The sequence below is a fragment of the Salvelinus namaycush genome, chromosome 18 (assembly GCF_016432855.1).
Source record: "Salvelinus namaycush isolate Seneca chromosome 18, SaNama_1.0, whole genome shotgun sequence".
NCBI lineage: Eukaryota > Metazoa > Chordata > Actinopteri > Salmoniformes > Salmonidae > Salvelinus > Salvelinus namaycush.
In genome coordinates, this window is record NC_052324.1 from 29,863,864 (window position 1) to 29,886,912 (window position 23,049).

Genomic DNA, 23,049 nt, shown 5'->3' on the forward strand with positions numbered 1-23,049 from the left:
CCAATGATGAATATACAGTCAGTATGTTTATGGTACCTTCTGACAGGGCCCAGATGAACCCGTATGCTCACTAAATATGCTAGAGAAGTTTCCCTGAACCACAGATGTACGATCAATTTACTTTACCCCCAATCCCCCCCCAAAAACAAGAAGACCCACAATTTACAAGAGATCAGCGTTCAGGCAGTTTCAGGACAACTTCATCTTACTCCAACTACAGTACTTCCTACTAGCTACTTATAATAGCCTACTAGCTACTTATAATAGCCTACTAGCTACTTATAATAGCCTACTAGCTACTTATAATAGCCTACTAGCTATATATAATAGCCTACTAGCTACTTATAATAGCCTACTAGCTACTTATAATAGCCTACTAGCTATATATAATAGCCTACTAGCTACTTATAATAGCCTACTAGCTACTTATAATAGCCTACTAGCTACTTATAATAGCCTACTAGCTACTTATAATAGCCTACTAGCTATATATAATAGCCTACTAGCTATTTATAATTCCACTCACTGCAGTGCAGTGCAGAGTGTTTCCCTTACTGTGCCTGCGGTGTGTTGGAGGCCCATAACTGTCAGAGTGACGATGGGCTCAGTAGCCTGGCAGGCTCCCTGCTGCTGTTCTTCACAGCACAAACTCAATGGGGCCCTTGGCAGACGTACACACTGCCAATTGGGCTGCAGGCTTGATTAGCTATTAACTGCAGCAGGACGATAGCTTATGCCGAGAGAACAAATCTGGCGAGGGCGGTTAGAAACGGAAGCTGGGATTGGGGGATTAGCCGAAATTCCCGACACAACGAGAGAGAAGCATGATGTGTGTGTGTGTTTTGCTGCTCTGCTCTGTGCCAGGCTCCTGTAGTGTGCAGGGTCAGTCCCTCACATTATCCTTAACAGTCCCACTGTGGTGAGGGCGGGAGGCAGGGCAGGCGCAACACACACAGCACATCTCTGCTCATAAAAGCCTCATACACCCAGACAGACACACAATGTCACACCGCTGGCAGCAGTAGCTCAATCGCCATTCAAAGCAGGGGATGTAACCTTGATCACAATACTACCCACATAGAAAACTACAGTACAATATTCTGACATTATATATCTCTCTTCTCTCATCTTACCAACTCCTGCCTCCTACCTTTCCTCTGTATTCCCTCTTCTCTTTTCCTTCCACAATCTTTCCTCCTCTCCTCTCTTTCTATCTGTTCTCTCGTATCGTCCTATCCTCTTTTCTCTCCTCTACCTTTCCTCTCTTCTCCTACTCTCTTTCATTGCCCTCTTTTCTCTCCTTTTCCCCTCCCCCTCTACTCTCCTCCTGTAGCAGACGGCTGGTTACAGAGGGTAGTGATCTTTGGCTCGGAGGCCCATGTGATTGAAGAGATACAGCTGTTTGATTCTCCCCAGCCAGTGGACAGCCTAACCATCTCTCACACCAAGGTAACACTTAACACTTGGCTAGGGTTTCAATAAATTCCCTGCTTTTCCAGAAATCCTGGTTGGAGGATTCTGGATTTCCTGCTTATTCCCTCCTGATTCCTCCAACCAGAATTTCGGGAAAAAATGTAATTTATTGAACGTTCCAGGGATTTTGCAACCCTACACTAGGCACAAGAGTTTTCCCCAGCTCTCCATATAGTAGACTGTCACTAGGCCCAGGAAGTATCCCTGGGCCTACACCATCATGGACCATCGCTAGGGTCTGGAGTTTTCCCCAGCTTTACACATAGACAGACCGACAAGGTGGATATGTGCATCAAGCTTTCTCACACTACAGAAACTGGAGATAGGGTCCTTACCTATGGGCCGTTCTGGCTTGGACAAGGCTTACTTACACACAGACCATCACTGGAGACAAGAGTCTTCTCTGACCATGTGACTACTTATCACCATTATCCCCTCAGATGACGATGTGACTCCTGGCCCTACTTATCACCATTATCCCATCAGATTACCATGTGACTCCTGGCCCTAAACATCACCATTATCCCATCAGATTACTTCCGGCGCCGACCGAGATGGCCGCCTCGCTTCGCGTTCCTAGGAAAATATGCAGTATTTTGTTTTTTTATGTGTTATTCCTTACATTGGTACCCCAGGTAATCTTAGGTTTCATTACATACAGTCGGGAGGAACTACTGAATATAAGAGCAACGTCAACTCACCATCGTTACAACCAGGAATATGACTTTCCCGAAGCGGATCCAGTGTTTTGCCTTCCACCCAATACAATGAATCTGATCCCAGCCGGCGACCTTAAGCGACGCCGTAAAAGGGGCAAACGAAGCGGTCTCCTGGTCAGGCTTCGGAGACGGGCACATCGCGCTCCACTCCCTAGCATACTACTCGCCAATGTCCAGTCTCTTGACAATAAGGTTGATGAAATCCGAGCACGGGTAACATTCCAGAGAGACATCAGAGATTGGAACGTTCTCTGCTTCACGGAAACATGGCTCACTCAAGAGACGCTAACGGAGTCGGTGCAGCCAGCTGGTTTCTTCACGCATCGCGCCGACAGAAACAAACATCTTTCTGGTAAGAAGAGGGGTGGGGGTGTATGCCTTATGATTAACGAGACGTGGTGTGATCATAACAACATACAGGAACTCAAGTCATTCTGTTCACCTGATCCAGAATTCCTCACAATCAAATGTCGACCGCATTATCTACCAAGGGAATTCTCTTCGATTATAATCACAGCCGTATATATTCCCCCCCAAGCAGACACATCGATGGCCCTGAACGAACTTTATCTGACTCTTTGTAAACTGGAAACCACACACCCTGAGGCTGCATTCATCGTAGCTGGGGATTTTAACAAGGCTAATCTGAAAACAAAACTCCCTAAATTCTATCAGCATATCGATTGTGCTACCAGGGCTGGTAAAACCTTGGATCATTGTTATACTAACTTCCGCGATGCATATAAGGCCCTCCCCCGCCCTCCTTTCGGAAAAGCTGACCACGACTCCATTTTGTTTCTTCCAGCCTACAAACAGAAACTAAAACAACAAGCTCCCTCGCTCAGGTCTGCTCAACGCTGGTCCGACCAATCTGATTCCACGCTTCAAGACTGCTTCGATCACGTGGATTGGGATATGTTCCGCATTGCGTCCAACAACAATATTGACGAATACGCTGATTTGGTGAGCGAGTTCATTAGAAAGTGCATTGACGATGTCGTACCCACAGCAACGATTAAAACATTCCCAAACCAGAAACCGTGGATTGATGGCAGCATTCGCGTGAAACTGAAAGCGCGAACCACTGCTTTTAACCAGGGCAAGGTGACCGGAAACATGACCGAATACAAACAGTGTAGCTATTCTCTCCGCAAGGCAATCAAACAAGCTAAGTCTCAGTATAGAGACAAAGTAGAGTCGCAATTCAACAGCTCAGACACAAGAGGTATGTGGCAGGGTCTACAGTCAATCACGGATTACAAAAAGAAAACCAGCCCCGTCGCGGACCAGGATGTCTTGCTCCCAGACAGGCTAAATAACTTTTTTGCTCGCTTTGAGGACAATACAGTGCCACTGACACGGCCCGCTACCAAAACCTGCGGGCTCTCCTTCACTGCAGCCGAGGTGAGTAAAACATTTAAACGTGTTAACCCTCGCAAGGCTGCAGGCCCAGACGGCATTCCCAGCCGCGTCCTCAGAGCATGCGCAGACCAGCTGGCTGGTGTGTTTAAGGACATATTCAATCAATCCTTATCCCAGTCTGCTGTTCCCACATGCTTCAAGAGGGCCACCATTGTTCCTGTTCCCAAGAAAGCAAAGGTAACTGAGCTAAACGACTACCGCCCCGTAGCACTCACTTCCGTCATCATGAAGTGCTTTGAGAGACTAGTCAAGGACCATATCACCTCCACCCTACCTGACACCCTAGACCAACTCCAATTTGCTTACCGACCCAATAGGTCCACAGACGACGCAATCGCAACCACACTGCACACTGCCCTAACCCATCTGGACAAGAGGAATACCTATGTGAGAATGCTGTTCATCGACTACAGCTCAGCATTTAACACCATAGTACCCTCCAAACTCGTCATCAAGCTCGAGACCCTGGGTCTCGACCCCGCCCTGTGCAACTGGGTCCTGGACTTCCTGACGGGCCGCCCCCAGGTGGTGAGGGTAGGTAACAACATCTCCACCCCGCTGATCCTCAACACTGGGGCCCCACAAGGGTGCGTTCTGAGCCCCCTCCTGTACTCCCTGTTCACCCACGACTGCGTGGCCATGCACGCCTCCAACTCAATCATCAAGTTTGCGGACGACACTACAGTGGTAGGCTTGATTACCAACAACGACGAGACGGCCTACAGGGAGGAGGTGAGGGCCCTCGGAGGGTGGTGTCAGGAAAATAACCTCACACTCAATGTCAACAAAACAAAGGAGATGATTGTGGACTTCAGGAAACAGCAGAGGGAGCACCCCCCTATCCACATCGACGGGACAGTAGTGGAAAAGGTGGAATGTTTTAAGTTCCTCGGTGTACACATCACGGACAAACTGAATTGGTCCACCCACACAGACAGCGTTGTGAAGAAGGCGCAGCAGCGCCTCTTCAACCTCAGGAGGCTGAAGAAATTCGGCTTGTCACCAAAAGCACTCACAAACTTCTACAGATGCACAATCGAGAGCATCCTGTCGGGCTGTATCACCGCCTGGTACGGCAACTGCTCCGCCCACAACCGTAAGGCTCTCCAGAGGGTAGTGAGGTCTGCACAACGCATCACCGGGGGCAAACTACCTGCCCTCCAGGACACCTACACCACCCGATGTCACAGGAAGGCCATAAAGATCATCAAGGACAACAACCACCCAAGCCACTGCCTGTTCACCCCGCTATCATCCAGAAGGCGAGGTCAGTACAGGTGCATCAAAGCAGGGACCGAGAGACTGAAAAACAGCTTCTATCTCAAGGCCATCAGACTGTTAAACAGCCACCACTAACATTTAGTGGCCGCTGCCAACATACTGACTCAACTCCAGCCACTTTAATAATGGGAATTGATGGAAATTATGTAAAAATGTACCACTAGCCACTTTAAACAATGCCACTTAATATAATGTTTACATACCCTACATTACTCATCTCATATGTATATGTATATACTGTACTCTATATCATCTACTGCATCTTGCCATCTTTATGTAATACATGTATCACTAGCCACTTTAAACTATGCCACTTTATGTTTACATACCCTACATTACTCATCTCATATGTATATACTGTACTCTATACCATCTACTGCATCTTGCCTATGCCGTTCTGTACCATCACTCATTCATATATCTTTATGTACATATTATTTATCCCTTTACACTTGTGTGTATAAGGTAGTAGTTGTGGAATTGTTAGGTTAGATTACTTGTTGGTTATTACTGCATTGTCGGAACTAGAAGCACAAGCATTTCGCTACACTCGCATTAACATCTGCTAACCATGTGTATGTGACAAATAAAATGATTTGAGATTACCATCTGACTCCTGGCCCTACTCATCACCATTATCCAATCAGATTACCATGTGACTCCCGGCCCTACTCATCACCTCTGTTTCACAGCATTACACTCACATGTTAACTGGCATTACACTCATGCTGATCCTTATCTAACTAAACCAGGCTTTTCATGGCCAGCGATTTCATAACAAACTCTTCTCTCTAGCAGAACAAAATGTTATTGTAATTTAGAATGATTATCCTATTATCTCTGCTGCCCTCTCTGAATTGTTCTTTTTCTATTTTCTCATCCTCTCTTTCTCTCCCCCCTCTCTTTTTACCCTCTTGTCTCCACCCCTCTCTCTCCCTCTTTCTCTGTCTATGTCTGCAGAAGTACTTGTACATTGGCTCACGTTCAGAGGTGCTCCAGCTGCCCTTGGCTAACTGCAGCCGCTATCAGTCGCAGCCAGACTGCCTTCTGTCCCGGGACCCCTACTGCGCCTGGGACAGCGAGGGCCGCGCCTGTGTCCGCATCGACCTCCACCGCGGGTGAGCATGTCTGCCTCTCCCCTCTGCCCCTGCTCAGAGGTTCTGCCTCCCCCCTTCGCTCACTCCCCTCCTCCCTGCTCAGTGGGTTGGGTCTGACTGTGCCAGCAGCAGCTCAGTGGAGGCTTCTCAGACAGTATAGCAGAAAGACATGTTATTAATGCCTGTTCTCTGTGCTCTCTGTTCCTACAGGTCTACCTCCTCCCTTTCCCAAGATCTGATGCTGGAGAGATTCAGCAGGGGCAAAGCCAAGTTTGACAAGCCTGTGGCCATCCCCAGCCCTGGTGAGTGGGAAAGAGAAACTTGACTGATGGACCCTGGTGGTGAAAGCTGGTCACTACAGTTGTAGTAATTTTTGTAGAGTTGTTGAATGGAGTTGAACTTAGAATTGAGAATTTTTTTGTTGAGTTGAACTAAGAGTTCATAATTGAAATCTAATAGAGTGAATTGAACTCAATTTAACTTAGAGTTGATGAGTTGAACTCAGAGTTCAGGATATAAACATCTTGGCTAACATACCCTCTCTCTCTCTCCCAGACAACTCTCGGCTGAGGAATGTGACAGTAGTGGTAGAATCAGACATGGTGCTGCCCTGCCAGCTGGTGTCCAACCTGGCCCAGCCCTCCTGGGTCCTCAATGACCGCGAGCTGCAGCTAGGAGACGAGGAGGCCGGAGGGCCACGCTTCGACCAGGCCCTGAAGGCTCTGGTGGTTCCCAACGCCATGCCAGTGCACGCGGGACGCTACGTGTGCTACTCCGAGGAGCAGGGGGTCAAGTTCCAGACGGAGCGCTACCAGGTGTCGGTGGTGGCCAGCTCCCCTGTGGTCATGGCGGCCCGGGCCCCTGACGGCAGCATGGGTCTGTTCTGGGTGTTGGTGATCACCCTGGGGGCCGCCTGTTTATTACTATTGGTGGCAGCTCTGTATCTGAGGAGACGTCTGAAGCTGGCCCTAGGTAAAGGGGCGGACATGAAGCCTCTGGAGAGCACCCTGGTCTACCCCATCACCCTGCCCAAGGAGCCACCCACCTTTGTGCCCAGCAAAATGCCCAGCGACGAGGACCGCTTCTGGGAGACGGGCGCCAACTACTACTACTCAGACGGCTCGCTGAAGATCGTTCCGGGCCACGCCCTGTGCCCCAGCAGCCAGTCTCACCACCACGCTCCAACGGCATCTCCCAGCACCATCCCCGGCCAGCCCATCCATTCCCCCAGCCGGCTCAGCCTTACCAACATCAGGGGTTCCGGCAGCAACGGCTACATCCGCCTCAACCTAAGCTCGGCCGGGGAGGAGAGGGTTAGCGGGGGTGGTTCTGGTGGAGGAGGGCTGGGGCTGAGTGGGGGCGGGAACGACTACTCCAGCCCCTTCAAGGAGGAGCTGCGTCGGACCCTGCAGCAGAGGAGCGTGCTGCCTGACGCCAACCCTGAAGAGTCGTCTGTGTAGTCTTTCTCCGCGCCTGCCGTAATGAAAAAACAAAACAAGAGACAACGAACGGCAACTAACCTACCTCCCTCCTCTCTCTCTCTTTCTCGGCTCCACTGTCACTCCATGCTCTTTCTCTCTCTTTTTCTGACAATGCTCGTTTGGCTGACTCTGTGACTGGCAGAAGACGCTTTTTGCACAGAGCATGTGATGTGACACACACGCCGAATATTCATCAGCATCCACTCCTGTTATTATTGTGTTCCATCCGCTCCTGTTATTATTGTGTTCCATCCGCTCCTGTTATTATTGTGTTCCACCCGCTCCTGTTATTATTGTGTTCCATCCGCTCCTGTTATTATTGTGTTCCATCCGCTCCTGTTATTATTGTGTTCCATCCGCTCCTGTTATTATTGTGTTCCATCCGCTCCTGTTATTATTGTGTTCCATCCGCTCCTGTTATTATTGTGTTCCATCCGCTCCTGTTATTATTGTGTTCCATCCGCTCCTGTTATTATTGTGTTCCATCCGCTCCTGTTATTATTGTGTTCCATCCGCTCCTGTTATTATTGTGTTCCATCCGCTCCTGTTATTATTGTGTTCCATCCGCTCCTGTTATTATTGTGTTCCATCCGCCAAACTGGCTGTCACATTTTAACTTCTTCAGCAGTTTAACTTGCTTTCGCTGTGCAAATCTCAAGCTGTGTAAATTCTGTATTTAAAGACAATTGAACGCAGAGGGCCTACACCTCAAGCATGGCAGTCAAACAAATGGAAAGGTTTCCTGAGAGCACTGCTTCATGATAAGAGAGGACCAAGATCTCATGACAAGGTTGTAGCTTCAGCGCTATACCAATCATCCAATAATCAAGCAGTACTAGTCGACTGACTGAAAGATGGAGGAGCTGGCTTGCCTTTTTTCTGTTCTGTTGGAGAATTTTTCGCTTTCTGCACTTAACATGGAAGTATGGGAGTCGATTTTGTATTTGTGAGCAAAGAGAGTGCGAGAGTCACATAAAAGACAAATTAATCTCAAAAGCAAGACGACAATCACGTTCCTCTCTCCGGGGGTAAAACCTGGGAAGGAAAGGGAGGGATGAAGAGAGAGAAAATGAAGGGAGCTTTGCGTGAAAGACACAGGGGGTTTACATGAAGGACAAACTCTCAATTAGACTTTCTCGGCTCGATTTGTACTTTTTTTTACGTTGTCAGTCTTTCCTCTGAGAAAGTCTTCAATCCCTGCCTGATATATTGTGACAATTTAAATTAAGACATTTTTATGTGTTGTTTTTCTATGTCTTATGGACTACAGAAGCAACAAATGAAGACCATTGGCTTTAAAGCACCCCTCTGTGAATGAGAATGTGAGAGAAGCATGTACAAACCTCTCCTATCCCTGCTCAAGGTAGATATCTCCCCAAATAACCTCCACACTAGTAAATACATTTTAGTACTACTTTTACAATAACTGCACTACACATTTACACAAGTGGTTCATGGGAATTTCAGTTAAACCCATTCAGATACACTTCCTTGTGATGTGATTATGGAAATTTGTCTTTGACATAATCCCACAACAGAACCTACAACAGCACATTCACTTATTATTCCGAATTTGAGATGAGACAAAGGCATTGCTTTCAGTCATGTGGTGGGGATGGCACGGGGGAATGTAGGTCAACTCTCACTAAACTGTTGCGACTGCAGTGGATGTCTCAACAAGTGCTTTATAATATGTATGTGTAAGGGCGGGGGTGGTGGATGGGTTGAACTGCCAAAAGAAGCCCTCCCTCCCCTGCACTGCCCTGAATGCCAAACCTGGTGGATGTAGTAGTGTGTCCTGGAGGGGACGGGCCACAGCACTGTACCTGTCCTATAGACACACCCTTTAATAACCCCTTATTTCCCTAAACCCCACCCACCTACCTACCTACCTACCGATGTCCAGAGAATGACCTGGCGCTACTGTGGAAAGCCTGAATTCAGAGAGAAGGATGGACACTGAACTGTAAACCCACACTGCCTGTGCTGTTAGAGGGACAAGCAGACAACAGATGGAAGATAGATGAATGGCCTGTGACAAACCAACGGCTCCAGAGAGTGATCAGAGGCTCATCTGATCGCTCCCATCAGAGGTATGGCTCGCTCTCTCTCTCTGAAAGCCTACAGACACCTATCCTGATCCCAGATCTGTTTGTGCTGTCATTCCAACTACTAGGTCATTGTTATGACTTGGTGTAGGAGTTGATGTAGGAGTTGGCAAGACAGTACAAACAAATCTGGGACCAGCCTAAGAGACACCCAAAGACCTAGCCAGAAAAATAACTGCCACAATCAAGTTTTACAGCCTTGCATATACAATTAAATCTACTGCTCCAGGGACTATATATCACTGTGTGCCCACTCTAACCTGTTCCTCTCCCTGTGCTTTGTCTTCCAGGGGTGGCTTTGTGACACATCTGCAGGGACCAGAGAACAACACAACACAAAGGAGGAACAAGAGGAGTACGATGTTTCTTTCTTTCTCACCAAAATGTATACTAGAGACAGCTGAAGGGGATGTAGAATATTGTAATGATCCCTGGGTTGAAGAGGTACTTACTTGGCCATCAGTGGTTAGTTCATCCTAGTGTTGCATGACCTTCTCTGCAAATGTACTGTACACATCTCTGATGACATGATCATCATTGTAAAAGGAGTGTATCATGTTTCAAACTTTTGCAGACACTAATGTTTTCTACTAAAAAAAAGTTTCATTTATGATTAAGAGTTGTTAAGGACTTGTTCATGAATTTGTCCATCTTCTTAACATGTTTACTTTCGCTGTGCCTCTTCACCTTCGGATAAGCCAAAGTAGACTGCAGTTGCTTTTTTTGAAAAGGTGTATTATTAGATATTATTTTATTATTTCACTTCGATATTTAAGTTTCAACAGCCTGTCAAACTTCAGTTCAAAGAGCTCTCATGCCTGGAACATTCCTGCATATTTTATTTAGAGCTTCATTTTCTTCAGAAGGCAACAAGCTTGTGGATGGTCAACATCCTGTTTAGATGTCAGTAGTAATCTACTGAAGCCGATCCCTGACTTCCTACCACATGAGAAAGTAAACAGATCATCAGAGCGTCATAGGACCAACCAAGCAAAGCAACTTCCTTTTAACCAAATGATAACTCGTGATTTCATGATCTGAGGTTTGATATAAAATCTTAAATATTTATACATCCATTTAATATGTATAGATTGAATATGTTACCAAGCACTGGTTCAGACACTTTACAATCTATTAACATTGCTGTGAATTCAAGCTACAGGAGCTGTTAAGATTGGTATAGATATTTAACTGATTTGTCTTACAATTATGTATTTTTAAAAATCCTTGGACATTATGTCTGATATGTCATAAAACTCTCTTAGAAGAAAATTATCCTTCAAACTCACAAAAGTGATGTAAGGCACAATCCCCCCAAAAATCTGCATGTGCAATTCTGGATCTATATAGGCTAGTTATTACTGCCCTACCAAGCAAAAAGGCAGTGACTGCTCATAGCGTGGATCTGAGAAAAATGGCTTTCATTTACCTTGGTTTCACAGTAACTTTATGCAGTTACTGCTAACATGACCCCCATTTTCTCCTAAACACAATACAATAGAGGCAGGACACTTGTCCACATGATTAAACATGTATTTAATGGAGCAAAAATGACATTAACTTATTTTAGACCAAATGAGCAGTTACTGCCTTTTTGGAGATTACACTCTGCCTGTCAAAAACAACGCTTTCCACATCTCTTCACCTAAGCCTTTTTATTCTGTTGTTTTTCAATAATATTATTATATTACCATTATTATTATTATTAATTTCCTTTTTGGCTTTAAGTTGCAAAAGTTCCTCTGGCTGTTTGTTCTCAATCTTTTAATGTTTATGAAATGATGTTAAGTAACTTATTTCGCTTGTAAAAACATGTCAATATTTATTATCATTGTACATATGTCCTTATTTTTTTATATGTGTATATATACATGAATAAAAGTAGAAATCTACTCAAATTGTGTATGTGTGTGCTGGGGGGTTCATGTAAATGAACCATCAAACCAAGAGCCTGTTATCCAACATTCAAGGGTACAAAATTATATTATACATTTTAATCAGAGTGAGCTTCAACTCATTAGTGAGATAACAGCCTGGCCATTCAGTGCATTAGAGGCAGAATGTGCAGAGGATGTAGACCTAGTCGTATACTCTCACTAATTGAAACAAGTAGCTATGGGGAAAGAACAGGAAACACAAACATCACACATGTTATGTAGGAACTTATTTAAGATACCTCATTAAAGATTCTTCTTTATCACACAGGGGAATTATAATGGTTATATAAGGGCTTCGTAAAGAAACTGAACCAATTAGTAACATTACACTTACATTTTAGCCTACACTCTTATACAGAGCAACCCAAAATTTGGGTTAAGTTGCTCAAGGGAACATCGACAGATTTTTCACATAGGGGATTCAAACCAGTGACCTTTCAGTTACTGGCCCAACACTCTTAACCACTGGGCTACCTGCCACCCTAACATCTTAAATGAGGCCTACTGGCCCTGTGCTTTTGAAGTCCTTTTTTGAACATGTCATTCATTCTATTAGGCTCAATATAATATTCTATTAGGCCTGATATTAGGTTGAGTCATTATTATATTCTATTAAGCCTCTGTCAGAGCCTTTCAACTCACCTTGAGCAAAGCCTGGGAGCCAAGGCTATATTCTAATAGGCCTGGTTCTATTTTATTAGGCCTGATACAGTATAATGCCTATTAATTTATTCTATCAGGCCTATTCTCTCTCCAGTTTCAAGGTCTGCATTACCATGTCTAGCGTTCATCCAGTCTCCTCTTCCCTGTTGACGTTGTGCCTGCTGCTTTCCCGTATGCCTGGTGCTAGCGAAGCCACATGCTCTCAGTGTGCCAGACCCACAGACCCAGCTGTGGGGAGTGAGAGGTGGGAGTGTGACGTCACAGAGTACACAGCTGGGCCACAGAGAATGCTTTAATCTCCTCTTTATAGGTCACCAACCACGGCTATGTATGCTCTTACTCATCTCATCGCACTCACATGCACGCACACAGACACACACAGGCTACAGAGAGAGAAATAACGTGAGAGAGAGAGACAGAGAGAGAGAGAACATGATAGCTGCACATATGCCCAGGCCGTGAGCAGAGCAACAGGCCCAACCCCCACTAGTACACCCGCCCAAACACCATCCCGTGACCTAAGAGGTATGTATCAGATGCTCAACATGCTCTGCTCACACCTACTGTAATGGTCCCTAAACAACACTAGACACTATGGAAGACAAAGCATTTACTATCTCATCCTGGAATATACAAGGTCTGAGGTTATCTGCCTTTGGCCTAAAGAGCAGGAACAGACTTCATTAAAAAAAATGGAAAATACAGACATTGTCATCCTACAAGAAAAATGGTATGGAGGAGACGGACCAACTGGTTACCCTCTAGGTTACAGAGAGCTGGTAGTCCCATCCACCAAACTACCAGGTGTGAAACTGGGAAGGGACTCAGATGACATCTTCTCCATCCTAGAGGGGGAGATCAACCATTTCCAGGCCCAGGGACATGTAATAGTCTGTTGCGACCTTAATGCCAGAACCGGACAAGAACCTGACACTCAGCACACAGGGAAACAAACACCTACCTGGAGGTGACAGTATTCCCTATCAGATCACAGCAAAATCACACTCTACCTGAACAGAGCAATACTCAATCATGAGGCATCAACGCCAAAGGAGCTGCACAATATTAAGAAATGCTACAGATGGAAGTAAAGTAGTGTAGAAACCTACCAAAAAACAATTAGGCAACAACAAATTCAATCCCTTTTAGACAACTTCCTGGACAAAACAGTTCACTGCAATTGTGAAGGTGTAAACTTTACAGTAGAAAACCTAAAAAGTGTATTTGACCTTTCGACTTCCCTATCAAATCTAAAAATTTCAAGCAGACAACCTAAGAAAATGAAAAACAATGAAAAATGGTTTGATGAAGAATGCAAAAACCTAAGAAAGAAAATGAGAAACCTATCCAACCAAAAAGATAGTCCCAGAAAACCTAAGTCTACGCCTTCACTATTGTGAATCACTAAAACAATACAGAAATACACTACGGAAAAAGAAGGAACAGCACGCCAGAAATCAGCTCAAGGTAATTGAAGAATCCATAGAATCGAACCACTTCTGGGAAAAGTTTAATACACTAAACAAACAACAACATGAAGAGTTATCTATCCAAAACGGAGATGTGTGGATTAACCACTTTTCTAATCTTTTTGGCTCTATAACAAAGAACAAACAGCAAAAACATATACATGATCAATTACACATCTTAGATTCATCAGCTATTAAAGACTACCAGAACCCACTGGATTCTCCAATTACTACAGGACAAAATACAAACCCTCCAACCCAAAAAAGCCTGTGGTGTTGATGGTATCCTACATGAAATGATAAAACATACAGATCACAAATTCCAATTGGCTATACTTAAACTCTTTTAACATCATCTTCAGCTCTGGCATCTTCCCCAATATTTGGAACCAAGGACTGATAACCCCAATTTACAAAAGTGGAGACAAATTTGAACACAATAACTAAATCAAATCAAATCAAATTTATTTATATAGCCCTTCTTACATCAGCTGATATCTCAAAGTGCTGTACAGAAACCCAGCCTAAAACCCCAAACAGCAAGCAATGCAGGTGTAGAAGCACGGTGGCTAGGAAAAACTCCCTAGAAAGGCCAAAACCTAGGAAGAAACCTAGAGAGGAACCAGGCTATGAGGGGTGGCCAGTCCTCTTCTGGCTGTGCCGGGTGGAGATTATAACAGAACATGGCCAAGATGTTCAAATGTTCATAAATGACCAGCATGGTCAAATAATAACAATCACAGTAGTTGTCGAGGGTGCAGCAAGTCAGCACCTCAGGAGTAAATGTCAGTTGGCTTTTCATAGCCGATCATTTAGAGTATCTCTACCGCTCCTGCTCTCTAGAGAGTTGAAAACAGCAGGTCTGGGACAGGTAGCACATCCGGTGAACAGGTCAGGGTTCCATAGCCGCAGGCAGAACAGTTGAAAATGGAGCAGAAGAACGGCCAGGTGGACTGGGGACAGCAAGGAGTCATCATGCCAGGTAGTCCTGAGGCATGGTTCTAGGGCTCAGGTCTTCCGAGAGAGAGAAAGAAAGAGAGAAAGAGAGAATTAGAGAGAGCATACTTAAATTCACACAGGACACCGGATAAGACAGGAGAAGTACTCCAGATATAACAGACTGACCCTAGCCCCCCGACACATAAACTACTGCAGCATAAATACTGGAGGCTGAGACAGGAGGGGTCAGGAGACACTGTGGCCCCATCCGAAGATACCCCCGGACAGGACCAAACAGGAAGGATATAACCCCACCCAATTTGCCAAAGCACAGCCCCCACACCACTAGAGGGATATCTTCAACCACCAACTTACCATCCTGAGACAAGGCCGAGTATAGCCCACAAAGATCTCCGCCACGGCACAACCCATGGGGGTGCGCCAACCCAGACAGGAAGACCACGTCAGTGACTCAACCCACTCAAGTGACACACCCCTCCTAGGTACGGCATGAAAGAGTACCAGTAAGCCAGTGACTCAGCCCCTGTAATAGGGTTAGAGGCAGAGAATCCCAGTGGAGAGAGGGGAACCGGCCAGGCAGAGACAGCAAGGGCGGTTCGTTGCTCCAGAGCCTTTTTGTTCACCTTCACACTCCTGGGCCAGACTACACTCAATCATATGACCCACTGAAGAGATGAGTCTTCAGTAAAGACTTAAAAGTTGAGACCGAGTCTGCGTCTCTCACATGGGTAGAAGGACCATTCCATAAAAATGGAGCTCTATAGGAGAAATCCCTGCCTCCAGCTGTTTGCTTAGAAATTCTAGGGACAATTAGGAGGCCTGCGTCTTGTGACCGTAGCGTACGTGTAGGTATGTACGGCAGGACCAAATTGGAAAGATAGGTAGGAGCAAGTCCATGTAATGCTTTGTAGGTTAGCAGTAAATCTTGAAATCAGCCCTTGCCTTAACAGGAAGCCAGTGTAGGGAGGCTAGCACTGGAGTAATAGTTCTAGTCAGGATTCTAGCAGCCGTATTTAGCACTAACTGAAGTTTATTTAGTGCTTTATCCGGGTAGCCGGAAAGTAGAGCATTGCAGTAGTCTAACCTAGAAGTAACAAAAAAATGGATTTTTGGACAGAAAGTTTCTGATTTTTGCAATGTTACGTAGATGGAAAAAAGCTGTCCTTGAAACAGTCTTGATATGTTCGTCAAAAGAGAGATCAGGGTCCAGAGTAACGCCGAGGTCCTTCACAGTTTTATTTGAGACGACTTTACAACCATCAAGATGAATTGTCAGATTCAATAGAAGATCTCTTTGTTTCTTGGGACCTAGAACAAGCATCTCTGTTTTGTCCGAGTTTAAAAGTAGAAAGTTTGCAGCCATCCACTTCCTTATGTCTGAAACACAGGCTTCTAGGGAGGGCAATTTTGGGGCTTCACCCTGTTTCATTGAAATGTACAGCTGTGTGTCATCCGCATAGCAGTGAAAGTTAACATTATGTTTTCGAATGACATCCCCAAGAGGTAAAATATACAGTGAAAATAATAGTGGTCCTAAAACGGAACCTTGAGGAACACTGAAATGTACAATTGATTTGTCAGAGGACAAACCATTCACAGAGACAAACTGATATCTTTCCGACAGATAAGATATTAACCAGGCCAGAACTTGTCCATGTAGACCAATTTGGGTTTCCAATCTCTCCAGAAGAATGTGGTGATCGATGGTATCAAAGGCAGCACTAAGGTCTAGGAGCACGAAGACAGATGCAAAGCCTCGGTCTGACGCCATTAAAAGGTAATTTACCGCCTTCACAAGTGCAGTCTCAGTGCTATGATGGGGTCTAAAACCAGACTGAAGCATTTCGTATACATTGTTTGTCTTCAGGAAGGCAGTGAGTTGCTGCGCAACAGCTTTTTCATTTATTTTGAGAGGAATAGAATTCGATATAGGCCGATAGTTTTTTATATTTTCTGGGTCAAGGTTTGGCTTTTTCAAGAGAGGCTTTATTACTGCCACTTTTAGTGAGTTTGGTACACATCCAGTGGATAGAGAGACGTTTATTATGTTCAACATAGGAGGGCCAAGCACAGGAAGCAGTTCTTTCAGTAGTTTAGTTGGAATAGGGTCCAGTATGCAGCTTGAAGGTTTAGAGGCCATGATTATTTTCATCATTGTGTCAAGAGATATAGTACTAAAACACTTGAGTGTCTCTCTTGATCCTAGGTCCTGGCAGGAGAGCTGAGCTTTGGAGGAATACGCAGATTTAAAGAGGAGTCCGTAATTTGCTTTCAAATGATCATTTCCTCAAAGATCATCTTTTCCTCAAAGAAGTTCATGAATTTATTACTGCTGAAGTGAAAGCCATCTTCACCTGGGGAATGCTGCTTTTTAGTTAGCTTTGTGACAGTATCAAAAAGACATTTCGGATTGTTCTTGTTTTCCTCAATTAAGTTGGAAAAATAGGATGATCGAGCAGCAGTGAGGGCTCTTCGATACTGCACGGTACTGTCTTTCCAAGCTAGTCGGAAGACTTCCAGTTTGGTGTGGCACCATTTCCGTTCCAATTTTCTGGAAGCTTGCTTCAGAGCTCGGGTATTTTCTGTATACCAGGGAGCTAGTTTCTTATGACAAATGTTTTTAGTTTTTAGGGGTGCAACTGCATCTAGGGTATTGCGGCAAGGTTAAATTGAGTTCCTCAGTTAGGTGGTTAACTGATTTTTGTCCTCTGACATCCTTGGGTAGGCAGAGGGAGTCTGGAAGGGTATCAAGGAATCTTTGTGTTGTCTGAGAATTTATAGCACGACTTTTGATGCTCCTTGGTTGGGGTCTGAGCAGATTATTTGTTGCGATTGCAAACGTAATAAAATGGTGGTCCGATAGTCCAGGATTATGAGGAAAAACATTAATTTCATGGGACAAAACTAGTTCCAGAGTATGACTGTGACAGTGAGTAGGTCCAGAGACATGTTGGACAAAACCCACTGAGTCGATGATGGCTCCGAAAGCCTTTTGGAGTGGGTCTGTTGACTTTTCCATGTGATTATTAAAATCACCATAAATGTGAATATTATCTGCTATGACTACAAGGTCCGATAGGAATTCAGGGAACTTAGTGAGGAACGCTGTATATGGCCCAGGAGGCCTGTAAACAGTAGCTATAAAAAGTGATTGAGTAGGCTGCATAGATTTCATGACTAGAAGCTCAAAAGACGAAAACGTCATTTTTTTTGTAAATTGAAATTTGCTATCGTAAATGTTAGCAACACCTCCGCCTTTGCGGGATGCACGGGGGATATGGTCACTAGTGTAACCAGGAGGTGAGGCCTCATTTAACACAGTAAATTCATCAGGCTTAAGCCATGTTTCAGTCAGGCCAATCACATCAAGATTATGATCAGTGATTAGTTAATTGACTATAACTGCCTTTGAAGTGAGGGATCTAACATTAAGTAGCCCTATTTTGAGATGTGAGGTATCACGATCTCTTTCAATAATGGCAGGAATGGAGGAGGTCTTTATCCTAGTGAGATTGCTAAGGCGAACACGGCCATGTTTAGTTTTGCCCAACCTAGGTCGAGGCACAGACATGGTCTCAATGGGGATAGCTGAGCTGACTACACTGACTGTGCTAGTGGCAGACTCCACTAAGCTGGCAGGCTGGCTAACAGCCTGCTGCCTGGCCTGCATACCGTGGGATATGCGTCAACAGCAACCTTGGGAAAATCCTCTGCATTATCATTAACATCAGACTTGTACATTTCCTCAGTGAAAACAATGTACTGAGAAAATGTCAAATTGGCTTTTTGCCAAATTACTGTACGGCAGACCACGTATTCACCCTGCACACCCTAATTGACAAACATACCAAACAAAACAAAGACAAAGTCTTCTCATGCTTTGCTGACTTCAAAAAATATTTTGACTCAACTTGGCATGAGGGTCTGCTATATAAATTGATGGAAAGTGGTGTTGGGGAAAACACATTATAAAATCCATGTACACAAACAACAAGTGTGCATTTAAAATTGGCAAGAAACACACACATTTCTTTTCACAAGGTCGTGGGGTGAGACAGGGATGCAGCTTAAGCCCCACCCTCTTCAACATATATATCAACGAATTGGTACGGGCACTAGAACAGTCTGCAGCACCCAGCCTCACCATCCTAGAATCTGAAGTCAAATGTCTACTGTTTGTTGATGATCTGGTGCTTCTGTCCCCTACCAAGAAGGGCCTACAGTAGCACCTAGATCTTCTGCACAGATTCTGTCAGACATGGGCTCTGACAGTAAATCTCAGTAAGACAAAAATAATGGTGTTCCAAAAAAAGGTCCAGTTGTCAGGACCACAAATACAAATTCCATCTAGAGACCGATGCCCTAGAGCACACAAAAAACTATACATACCTCGGCCTAAACATCAGCGCCACAGGTAACTTCCAACGATCTGAGAGACAAGGCAAGAAGGGCCTTCTATGCCATCAAAAGGAAAATGAAATTTGACATAACAATTATGATCTGTCTAAAAATACTTTAATCAGTTACAAAACTCATTGCACTTTATGGTTGTGAGGTCAGGGGTTCGCTCACTAACCAAGAATTCACAAAATGGCACAAACACCAAATTGAGACTCCGCATGCAGAATTCTGCAAAAATATCCCAAGTGTACAATTTAAAACACCCAATAATGCATGCAGAGCAGAATTAGGCCGATACCCACTAATTATCAAAATCCAGAAAAGAGACGTTAAATTCTTCCATAACAAAGTCATCACCTACAGAAAGATGAACCTGGAGAATAATCCCGTAAGAAAGCTGGTCGTGGGGCTCTGTTCACAAACACAAAAAGACCCCACAGAGCCCCAGGACAGCAACACAAATAGACCCAAACAAATCATGAGAAAACAAAAAGAGAATTACTTGACACATTGGAACGAATTCACAACAAAACAGAGCAAACTGGAATGATATTTGGCCCTAAACAGAGAGTACACAGTGGCAGAATACCTGACCACTGTGACTGACCCAAAATTAAGGAAAGCTTTAACTTCTTATGGCTGAGATCCCGCTAACGGGATCGATATGACAACAGCCAGTGAAAGTGCAGGGTGCCAAATTCATACAACAGAAATCTCATAATTAAAATTCCTCAAACACACATCTTATACCATTTTAAAGGTAATCTTGTTGTTAATCCCACCACGGTTTCCGATTTCAAAAAGGCTTTACAGCGCAAGCACAACAAACGATTATGTTAGGTCACCGCCAAGTCACAGAAAAACACAGCCATTTTTCCAGCCAAAGACAGGAGTCACAAAAAGCAGAAATAGAGATAAAATCAATCACTAACCTTTGATGATCTTCCTCAGATGACACTCATAGGACTTCATGTTACACAATACATGTATGTTTTGTTCGGTAAAGTTCATATTTATATAAAAAATCTCAGTATACATTAGCGCGTTATGTTCAGTAGTTCCAAAAACATCCAGTGATTTTGCAGAGAGCCACATCAATTTCCAGAAATACTCATAATAAACGTTGATCAAAGATACAAGTGTTATACATGGAATTTTAGATCCACTTCTCCTTAATGCAACCGCTGTGTCAGATTTCAAAAAAGCTTTACGGAAAAAGCATACCATGCAATAATCTGAGTACGGCGCTCAGAGCCCAAACCAGCCAAAAAGATATCCGCCATATTGTGCAGTCAACAGAAGTCAGAAATAACATGATAAATATTCACTTACCTTTGATGATCTTCATCAGAATGCACTCCCAGGAATCCCAGTTCCACAATAAATGTTTGTTTTGTTCGATAATGTCCATCATTTATGTCCAAATAGCTACTTTTGTTTGCGCATTTTGTAAACAAATCCAAAGTCACGAAGCGCGTTCACTAGGAGCAGACGAATTGTCAAAAAGTTCAGTTACAGTCCGTAGAAACATGTCAAACGATGTATAGAATCAATCTTTAGGATGTTTTTAACATAAATCTTCAATAATGTTCCAACCGGAGAATTCCTTTGTCTTCAGAAATGCAATGGAACGCGAGCTACCTCTCACGTGAACGAGCGTCACGAGCCTGTGGCACTCTGCCAGACCACTGACTCAAAGAGCCCTTATGAGCCCCTCCTTTACAGTAGAAGCCTCAAACAAGTTTCTAAAGACTGTTGACATCTAGTGGAAGCCTTAGGAAGTGCAAATGACCAATATCCCACTGTATCTTCAATAGGGAATGAGTTGAAAAACGACCAACCTCAGATTTCCCACTTCCTGGTTGGATTTTTTCTCAGGTTTCTGCCTGCCATATGAGTTCTGTTATACTCACAGACATCATTCAAACAGTTTTAGAAACTTCAGAGTGTTTTCTATCCAAATATACTAATAATATGCATATTTTAGCAACTGGGACTGAGTAGCAGGCCGTTTACTCTGGGCATCTCTGGGCACCTTATTCATCCAAGCTACTCAATACTGCCCCCAGCCATAAGAACTATGTACAGACTCAGTGAGCATAGCCTTGCTCTTGAGAAAGGTCGCCGTAGGCAGACCTGGCTCTGAATAGAAGACAGGCTGTGTGCACAGTGCCGACAAAATGAGGTGGAAACTGAAATGCACTTCCTAACCTCCTGCCAAATGTATGACCATATTAGAGACAAACATTTTTACTTCAGATTACACAGACCTACAAAGAATTCGAAAACAAATCAAACTTTGATAAACTCCCATATCTATTGGGTGAAATACCACAGTGTGCCATCACAGCAGCAAGATTTGTGATCTGTTGCCACAAGAAAAGGGCAACCAGTGAAGAACGAACACCATTGTAAATATAACCCATATTTATGTTTATTTATTTTCCCTTTTGTGCTTTAACTATTAGCACATCGTTACAACACTGTATATAGACATAATATGACATTTGAAATGTCTGTATTATTTTGGAACTTCTGTGAGTGTAGTATTTACTGTTCACTTTTTATTGTTTATTTCACTTTCGTTTATTATATATTTCACTTGCTTTGGCAATGTAAACATATGTTTCCCATGCCAATGAAGCCCCTTGAATTGAAACTGAATTGAGAGGACATGAAAGGAAGCAGACTGGTCTGTCCTCGGTCTTGTACTCACAGACAAATACTACAGAGATAGGAACATAAACTCTCCCTTCCCTGTTTAGAAAAAGGTAAATGCATAAAGATGTTTGTCTGGCAGACAGATTGGAGGAGGCAATTATCAAGTCAACTGTGAACAGACTGAGGAGAAATACACAGTACAACTCTGTATGAGTAGCAGCAGATGAGTCAGAGTAGGGCCTATCAGGAGAGGGACCAATTAATCTAACCCAGGTATTACCAAACTGGGGTACGCGTACCCCCAGGGTTACGTGCAATGCCGCCGGGGGTACGCCAAATAAAAATGTTATTCACATTTATTTATTTTTTTAAATAATTCTTCTTCACATTTTCAAACAGTACATTTATATTTTCCAATGGGGCAATACATTTGGGTGAGGTTTTTTTCTCGCCTGATTAGCCTCGTTTCACTGCCAAAAATAAAATTAAACCATCTAGTGTTCAGCGAAATAACAACACAATGTCAAATACAGGTAGCCTAGTCAAATAATTAACATCCAATCACCTTCACTCTTGCGCAGACATTTAGAAACGAAACATGACAATTTGAAAAATAAGCCACAGGAGTTTTTTGAGTGAGAATAAAGACGACTTTCGAGTAGTAAGACATGTATAAAAGCTACAGATACCGAATAATAAATGGCTAGAAGCGTCTTATATTGTGAGCTACCGAGTGGCTAGGACAGGCAAGCCCCATACTATTGTGGAGGACTTCATTCTTCAGACAATGCCTTCATCAAACAACACTGTTTCACGATGCATCACTGACATGGCCAGAGAGGTTTTGAAACAATTACTGCTTTGCATAAAAGCCAGTGAATTATATGTTACAGCTGGATTAGTCAACAGAAATGGCGGGCCTGGCACAGCTCTTGATATATGTCCATTACGTTTATGGTTGTCAATTAAGGAAGATATCCTCCTCTGCAAACCACTGGAAACCAGGACAACATGATAGGATATTTTTAAAGTACTGGATAACTTTGTGACATCAAATAGACTTTGGTGGTCAAGATGTGTTGGTATCTGTACTAATGGCGCAAAAGCCATGACAGGGAGACATAGTGGCATGCAAGCAGTTGCTCCCGACACCACTTGGGTATACTGCAGCATCCACGAGAGGCTCTTGCTGCCAAGGGAATGCCTGACAGCTTGAAAGACGTTTTGAACACTACAGTGAAAATGGTTAACTTTGTTAAAGCGAGGCCCCTGAACTCTCGTGTATTTTCTGCATTATGCAATGATATGGGCAGCGACCATGTAATGCTTTTACAACGTACAGAAGTGCGCTGGTTATCATGGGGCAAAGTATTGACA

At 44.0% G+C, this 23,049-nt stretch overlaps 1 protein-coding gene across 1 annotated transcript in view; it reads left to right on the forward strand.

Annotated features, from left to right (window-relative positions):
- sema4c (sema domain, immunoglobulin domain (Ig), transmembrane domain (TM) and short cytoplasmic domain, (semaphorin) 4C) overlaps positions 1 to 11,468 on the forward strand; it is a 39,751-nt gene extending 28,283 nt beyond the window's left edge. The window contains exons 11-16 of the mRNA XM_039013668.1: positions 1,334 to 1,449; positions 5,856 to 6,013; positions 6,203 to 6,294; positions 6,548 to 8,836; positions 9,380 to 9,566; positions 9,872 to 11,468. Of these exons, the coding sequence (XP_038869596.1) occupies positions 1,334 to 1,449; positions 5,856 to 6,013; positions 6,203 to 6,294; positions 6,548 to 7,452 (1,271 nt within the window). The 3' untranslated portion in view covers positions 7,453 to 8,836; positions 9,380 to 9,566; positions 9,872 to 11,468. The remainder of the gene's footprint in view (positions 1 to 1,333; positions 1,450 to 5,855; positions 6,014 to 6,202; positions 6,295 to 6,547; positions 8,837 to 9,379; positions 9,567 to 9,871) is intronic.
- Positions 11,469 to 23,049: the final 11,581 nt, after the last annotated feature.